The 8,449-nt window shown below is 42.9% G+C and overlaps 1 protein-coding gene across 2 annotated transcripts in view; it reads left to right on the top strand.

The window, feature by feature from the left end:
• The first annotated feature begins 183 nt into the window (after positions 1 to 183).
• The window catches only part of EPHX2 (epoxide hydrolase 2, cytoplasmic), a 74,699-nt gene continuing 66,433 nt past the window's right edge, over positions 184 to 8,449 (top strand). The window contains exons 1-2 of one of the 2 annotated variants that reach the window (XM_010840141.1): positions 184 to 420; positions 8,247 to 8,331. In XM_010840141.1, the coding sequence (XP_010838443.1) occupies positions 320 to 420; positions 8,247 to 8,331 (186 nt within the window). In that variant the 5' untranslated portion in view covers positions 184 to 319. The remainder of the gene's footprint in view (positions 421 to 8,246; positions 8,332 to 8,449) is intronic. The other variant, XM_010840140.1, reaches the window with a different exon arrangement.

Here is an 8,449-nt window from a genome sequence, read left to right as displayed (position 1 = left end):
GTTGGAGTGGCGGGGCCGGGGTCAGGGGACGAGGCGGAGGTGGGGCGTGGTCAAGCGCAAGTCAAGGGGCGGAGCGGAGGTGGGTCGCGGTCGAATCTGGTACAGGGGGTCGTGGCGGAGGCCGGGGCAGGGGCGGGGCCAGGGTCAGGGCAGGGGGCGGGGTGGAGATGTGTCCAGTCTGAAGGCAGGGGGTGGGGCCGAGGCTCGGGCTGGAGCGGGGCCGAGCTCGAGTTAGGTAACCTTGGTGGCCTGCTGCTCCAGTCTGGCCGCCCGGTTTTCGTGCATCTTGCTTCGCTTGATTTCTGGTTGAAAGATCGCCATGGCGCTGCGTGCGGCCGTGTTCGAACTGGGCGGGATCCTGACTCTGCCTTCGGCCACCAGTTTCTGGGATCGCGCCGAGGAGGAGCTGGCGCTGCCCGGGTAAGGGACCCCGCATCGCTGCCAGTGCTCAGAAGCCTGCGTGGTTTGGTCCGGGCGGCTGGGGCGCCACTCCTTGGAGAAGTTGCTTTTCGAGACTCGCGGTTCTGATTTCAGATTGCTGTAGGGCGAGAGCGCTGGGTGGAAGGTTAGAACAATTATTCGGCCCTCAAATACCAGTGTGTGTAAGTAGATCCACTGTCTTTCTAAATGCTGAGTGTTTAAAGCTCTCTAAGGACTCCAATGGCAACCCACTCCAGTACTCTTGCCTGGGAAATCCCATGGACGGCGGAGCCTGGTAGGCTGCAGTCCATGGGGTCGCGAAGAGTCGGACACGACTAAGCGACTTCATTTTCACTTTTCACTTTCGTGCACTGGAGAAGGAAATGGCAACCCACTCCAGTATTCTTGCCTGGAGAATCCCAGGGACGGGAGCCTGGTGGGCTGCCGTCTGTGGGGTAGCACAGAGTCGGACACGACTGACGTGACTTAGCATCAGCAGAAGGACTCCAAAATTGACCTTTATATTGAAATCTCTTCTTAAAGTCAGAGAAATTACTCCCTGAGGTGTCTGCTGCCCACTTACTTCTCTGTAATGGAATGGGCTCGGGTTTTCCTTGTGGCTCAGCTGGTAAAGAATCCGTCCGCAATGAGGGAGACCCGGGTTCGATCCCTGGGTTAGGAAGATCCCCTGGAGAAGGGAAAGGCTACCCCCTCCAGCATTCTGGCGTAGAGAATTCCATGGACTGTATAGTCCATGAGGTCGCAAAGACTCAGACACGACTCAGCGACCTTCACTTCAGAGAGCTGCGCTGAAGGTTTTTAGAGGAAAACGTCGTGTTCCTGCACAATGTTAACAGCAAAGCAGAAACAGCCCCCAAACCTAACTACTGGGAAATGGTCAACTAGGAAGCATAACCAGTAACCGGAATGTTCAGGATGAGATTTCAGTGACATCAGAACATATCTATTATAATAAGTGCAGAAAAACAAACCCACCAGAATGTACAACTGTTTATACAGCATGGAAACTATGGAAAAACTATTTCAACTATGGAAAAACAGCTACCTGTTGAAGATGCCTGAAAGAAATGTTCCAAAATATCCCTGTGGCTGCACCAATTTACATTCCAGTCAATAGTGCAGGCAGGTTTATCGTTCTCCACATCCTTGCCAAACATGTTATTGCTTGCCATTCTAACAGATGTGAGGTTGTATCTCACTGTAGTTTTGATTGCCTTTTCTTGAAGTCCTTTTAACCATGGTATTGTTTCACTTTTTTTACCCTGTAAGTTGTATTATTATTTTTTTAAAAGACATAAAAAGAGAGTAAGGTATGTCGTATGTTTATACCTGTGACCTCATCAGCGGGGGAGAGAACATGACTTGTGAATGTGCAAGTCACAAGAATACTTGTCAGTATACCAGTGCATATACTTGAGAGTATATCTGTGAGTGTACAGGTCACCAGTAGTCAAGTTTACAAATGTACAACATTTCAGAGTTCAGAGTGCTAACCATTACACAATGGAACCCACAAATGTACAGAATTTCAAACAGCACTGGACTTTGAGTCCCACCCAGGTTAAAATCTCAGTTCTAATACTTAGCGTTGGGCCTAATACTTGCTTAACCTGACTTATTCAACTCAACTGAGACCTTAGTCTTAAAATAAGAAAATACCTCCCCTCAAATTTCTGTAGGTTAAATTAGATGACACGTAAGATAGGTGGGCCACTGTGTTCCTGATCCATTTTTTATTTATTCAGTTCTCATGCACAGGGAGAAGGCAATGGCACCCCACTCCAGTACTCTTGCCTGGAAAATCCCATGGACAGAGGAGCCTGGTAGGCTGCAGTCCATGGGGTCGCTAATAGTCGGACACAACTGAGCAACTTCACTTTCCCTTTTCACTTTCATGCATTGGAGAAGGAAATGGCAACCCACTCCAGTGTTCTTGCCTGGAGAATCCCAGGGACAGGGGAGCCTGGTGGGCTGCCGTCTATGGGGTCGCACAGAGTCGGACAGGACTGAAGCGACTTAGCAGCAGCAGCAGCATGCACAGGGAGAGCAATGTACTGGGATATTCTGTTCATCCAGTGTGGCACTGACTCACACACTATCTTTGTGACCATGGTGAGGATTGTTCCCAGTAGTCACAAAACAGTATAGCAAAGCTAGCTGACCCCGGAAGTCAGAGTCCATGACTTTGACCTTATTAGCCTGTGGACAGAAAATGAAAGTGCCTCTTCACTTTTCCTTGTTCCTCTCCACATCCCAGACATCATCATAGTTGATACATAAATCATTTAGGCAAAACCCAGGGTTTTATTTGTTTATTTTATAATCTTTTGGCAGCAAAATCTTACCTGGCTTCATTTGGTGGCAAATCTGACCTGAACAAGCATGAAGTTATTTATCACCGTTATCTCTCCTACTACTGTAAATAATCACCTGTGCATGTGCGTGTGTTCTCAGTCATGTCTGACTCTTTTGTGACCCCATGGACTGCAGCCCATCAAGCTCCTCTGTCCATGGGATTCTCCAGGTGAGAATATTGCAGTGGGTTGCCATGTCCTCCTCCAGGGGATCTTCCTGATCCAAGGATTAAACCGGCATCTCCTGCTTTTTCTTCGTTGGCAGGTGGATTCTCTACCACTTGAGCCACATGGGAAACCTCAAATAGTCACACCTTTCACTATAAATATCTTCATGAGTTTGATTACACAGGCTGCCACAGCCTCCTGGAGATGTTACTTAATATATGGTATATTCCCCATTTTACCTTTATAGTCTGAAAAATGCAGACACGTTTATGAATACATTGGTTGGTAGGTAGGTAGGTTGGTAGACAGGTAGGTTTAAAACAAACAGAATTCTAGTACATGTATTGTTCTAGGTTTTAACTTTTTATTTAATTTTTTAACTTTTTATTTAATTTTAACCATTTTATTTCATTCAACAGTTGGATGTCTTTTTGTTTATATAGACCTACTTTTCTCTTTTTAACCACTCCATAGTATTCCACAATATGGAAGTTCCATAATTTATTTAACCATTTTCCCCTGTTGGTGGACATTTATTTGTTAGTGGTCACTATTACAAATAATGTCACTATCATATTTTCATAGAGTAGTTTTCTAAAAGTGGAGTTGCCAAGTAAAAGCAAGTAGTATTTACATTTAAAATATTGACTGATTCTGCCAAGCTATTCTCCAGAACATGCTGTACCTGCCCTGACAATGCTTGAGTAGGCCAGCCCAGATCCTCCCTAAGGTGGACATGACTCTCCTGAACTTTTGCCAGACATAGAGGGAAAAACATTATCCTGTATCAGTCTGCATTTTCCTCTCTGCTATTCACTTTTATTGGTCATCTGTATTTTTTTCCCTTGGTGTTTACCTTTTTATACCATTTGCCCTTTTTTGCATTTGATTATCACTTTCTTCTTGATTTCTAGGAACTTTTTATTTCTACCATGATGTTTTATGTTTTTTACTTACCATCTCTTCTGCTACTTCTTTTTTAAAAAATATTTATTTATTTGATTGTGCCATGGCATGTGGGATCTAGTTCCCTGACCAGGGATTGAACCCGGCCCCTGGCAGTGAAAGCGTCAAGTCCTAACCACTGGACCACCAGGGAGTTCCTGAAATTATTATTTTTTTTAAATCTTTTAAGGCTATCTTTTGTGTAATTTCAGTGGTATTTTAGACAGAGAGAGAAACAGATAAGTGCCCAGAGTGATGTCTTGGTACAATCCCCTCTTTCAATAGAATCAAGGCTGCAAAGAACAAAGCGCTTGATTTAAGAGTCTTAAGAACTGCAATTCGGGAGAAACAAATTTGGGTAAAACCGAGAGTGTTTTGGGGAAGAGAAAGAGTCAAGGGCTTATTAAGGCAAAAGCCACGAGGCTGTACTCTGATTCAAGAAACGAAATAGTTGCCCTTTGGGGAAGGAACCTAGTACGTATCCTGAGTTTCTGGCAGGTATTCTGATGTCTCCTAGGACAGTACATAGGACAATACATGCTCTCACCCAGACTGAGACATACATAAGTCATGTGTCCTCGGCAGCCTCCTGGCTCCATTCCAGACCACTCGTTCATTATCATTATTGCTCGGTCATTCAGTCATGTCCGACTCTTTGCAACCCCATGGACTGCAGCATGCCAGGCTTCCCTGTCCTTCACCATCTCCTGGAGTTTGCTCAAATTCATGTTCATTGATTCAGTGATGGTATCCAACCATCTCAATCTTGGTTGCCTCCTTCTCCTCCTATCCTCAGTCTTTCCCAGCATCAGGGTCTCTTCTGGTTTTCCTTTCACTCTATTGTAATCCGTGCATAACCTTGTGTGCCTTATAACTCTACTGCGTAAATGTTTGTGCCCTTTGTCAGTATAAAAGTTCTCAGTAGGTATACAATTTTTCTAAAGCAGTTGTATCAAATCCTGCTCCTACCAGAAATATAAGAGTTCTAGTTTCTCCACCTTGTCATTAGTACTTGATGTCATTCTGTTTAAATTTAGCAAATCTGGTGGGTTTATGGTGTTATCTCATGGTTCATTTGTATGTTTTTTTAGCCCTTGGATTTAAAAAAAATTTTTTTTTTTAATTTTTACAATGTTGTGTTGGTTTCTGCCATACAACAACTCAACTCAAATCAGAAATAATTATACTTGTATGCTCTCCCTCTTGAGCCTCCCTCCCTTACCCCCATCCCATAGAGTGAAATAAGTCAGAAAGATGAAAACAAATGCATATTTATGCCCAAATGTGGAATCTGGAAAAATGGTACTGACGAACCTATTTGCAGGGAAGGAATGGCAACACAGATGTAGAGAATGGACTTGTAGACATGGAGGAGGAAGGAGAGAGTGGGACGAATAGAGAAAGTAGCATCAACATATATACACTATTATGTGTAAAGTGGACAGTTAGTGAGAATTTGCTATATCACACAGGGAGCCTGGCCTGGTGCTTTGTCACCATGGCTTTAATTCATGTTTTTCTGATGAATGATGATGTTGAGCTTCTTATTAGGTGCTTACTGGCCATTTGATAATTCTCTTGAATGAGACAGTTGTTTGTTGTAATTTCTTTTAAACCATTTCTTTGCTCTTCTCAGGATTTTTTGATCTATCTTTAAGTTAACTGGAAGTCTTTCTTGTATTTTTTTTTCTTCCAGGAAAGGCATGATGGCAAACTACTATATTAGTTTTCCCTGCCTGAACCTGGTTTGTGTGGGTCTCAGCTTACCAATAACCAGTGTTCTGTTTGGACCAGTCCTTGAGGTTCTTTTTGTGATTACAAGACATCCTTCAGCAGTAGCCATTGGGGAACTTTGAAAAAAATAAAGATTTATTACTTATGGGACCTGGAAATTGCACAGCACACCTGGGGCCACATAGTGAGGATATGAGGAGAATGAGAGCACGTGGGCCTGAGTTCTGCTTTTATCAGGGTTCAGGATGTGGGCCATGGTTTCATGGGCTCACTCTTTATTGGTGAATTTCAAACAAGAGCGGGAATTTAAAGCATGGAAATAGAACAAATACCCCATTTGATCAGTTATGAAAATCAACCAAGATCTCTAAAACAAAGGTGCCTCCTTGGGCATAAAATAAGTTTTCTGGCGATAGACTTGGGGGGCATTCTTTCTTGCCATCTTTTTATCTCAGTGTCTAGTGTGTATTACTCCACCATTTTCTCACATTTAAAGCTGCAAGCATAAAAGGCTGTTGTCAGTCTGAATTGTTCTTCTTTTGTGTATAGTCTATCTTTTTTTTGCCCAAAATGTTGTCTGTTAGACTTTCTTATCCCAAGAATTGAAACACTTCCCCACCCTCTATCTGCTGTGGTTATTTTTTCATTAATTTTGACTGGTAAACACTTTTTTTTTGGTGAACACCTTTGATTTAAGAACTCAGATTTTTCTTTAGCCTGGAAACATCTTCTCCTATTTTTCCTTTGACTATTGCTTTTTGATCTTTCCTTCTATGATTCTTCTTGTTTATTGAAGGAATTTGGCCTCCATGGGCCTTATCTTTTTGTACATTAATTCTTTTTTTAAACTTTTTTTAAACATTGAAGTATAATTACAGTGTTGTGTTGGCTTCTATTGTACAACATAGTGAGTCAGCTCTGTGTATAAATATATCCCCTCCCTCTTGGACCTCCTTTCTCATCCCCCACCTCTCTAGATCATCACAGAGCACCAAGTTGACCTCCCTGCTTGCACATTCATTTTAATTGCTTCATCATTTTACTCTTTGTCCTCGGAAATCTTGTTGGGTCTTTTGATTCACTAATTTCATTTCTGTGATAGCCATTTCACTGTTCCCTGCTTTTATTAAGCAACCTTAAAATTTGAAAGTCATGCTTTCCAGTGCCAACAACTTATCTCCAATTGCTTCTCTGAGACACCAATAAAAATACTGCCTCCTTTTGTTTTATAGAGTTATCAACCTCTCCTTCCTGTACAGCTACATTCTTCCTTCAATTCCTCTTCTTTTACCTACCCCCAATGTCAGGCAGCAAAATCTATTTTCCCTGTGCTTTTCCATCTCACTCATCCAGTGTGTAATAGTTATTTGTTTATTTGTTGCCTCACTTGTTCCCCTAGGAGCTCCCTAAGAATATATCCATATTTTTTCATTTTTCTATCACAGCACCAGACACAATGCCCTGACGCCTTAGGTCCTCAATGAAAGATTGTTGAGTTGAACTGTGTGTTGTTTCTTAAAAGTGGGTGGCAGCTAAGAAGGGCATGAGGGATCTTTTCGAGGTGATGTACCATGTTGTGCTTAGTAATTCAGTCATGTCTGACTCTTTGTGACCCCATGAACCCTAGCCCACCTCTGTCCATGGGGATTCTCCAGGCAAGAATACTGGAGTGGGTTGCCATGCCCTCCTCCAAGGGATCTTCCCAACCCAGGGATCAAACCCAGATCTTCCCCATTGCAGGTGTATTCTTTACCATCTGAGCCACCAGGGAAGATAGAAATGTTCTAAAACTGCAACACAGTGATGTTTGCGCACCACTACAAAAATTACTACAAGTCATTGACTTGTACACTGAAAACTTGTGAGTTTGAGGACATGTAAGTATAATTTAATAAAGTCATATCTGAAAAAAGACAACCAATGGCAAAGATGTGCCAAAACCATTGTTGATGTTAGAAAACTGAACAAAGCTATAAATAGTAGGGATATTTTTTTTAATATTATGTCTTAATGTTAATCACTGTTACCTGCAAGAGGATTCGTTGGGTAAAAGGTTGTTGACTTATCAGATATGAAACTCCCAGATGTCTGTCCTCTTAACATGGAATGTTAAATATTAATACTTTCAACTGGGTTGCCAATTCCATTCCATTCTAAGTTTTTGCCTAGAGCCCTATACTAAGAAGGACTATAAATCAATGTCTGAATGCAGTGGTATAGGATGTGACAGGTTAGAAAATCGGCCAGGAATTTGAGGGAACAGAGTTGTATCTGCCATCTGCTACCTGTCTGATGTCACCCAGCCAGCCATGGGAGGTGAGAAATTATCAAGAAAGTGTAATGGAACCTTTTGTTTTGTAATGTAGGAAAGTAAGAGGGTAATGGCCTGGTCTCTCTCTGTCTGCCTCTCCTCTGGGCCACATACACAGGATAACCATGAACCAGTGTATTAATCAGCTAGGGTTACTGTAAAGAAGGACTACAAACTGGGTGTTTTCAACAGCAATTCCAGGAGCTAGAAGTCCACCATCAAGGTGTCTGTCCCCTGCCTGCTGCTGTGATGAAGTCATTGAAACGTTCCCAATGTTTCTTTGTGTCTTGCAGAGGCTTTCTGAGTAAAGCTTTCCTGAGAGGAGGCCCGGATGGTCCCAGCATCCGTGTGATGAAAGGAGAGATCACATTCTCCCAGGTGCAGTGACGTCTCATAGACCCCCTTGAGGAGATGTTCTGTGCCTACACCCATCTTCCCCTGCTACCCATAAGCTCCGTGAGGGCAGGACGTCTTCTGCCTCATCCATTTACCCCTT

Source organism: Bison bison, unplaced genomic scaffold (assembly GCF_000754665.1).
Source record: "Bison bison bison isolate TAMUID 2011002044 unplaced genomic scaffold, Bison_UMD1.0 scf7180017864141, whole genome shotgun sequence".
Classification (NCBI taxonomy): Eukaryota; Metazoa; Chordata; class Mammalia; order Artiodactyla; family Bovidae; genus Bison; species Bison bison.
Note: the sequence above shows the minus strand (reverse complement) of the source record. Positions and strands in the feature narration are given on the sequence as shown.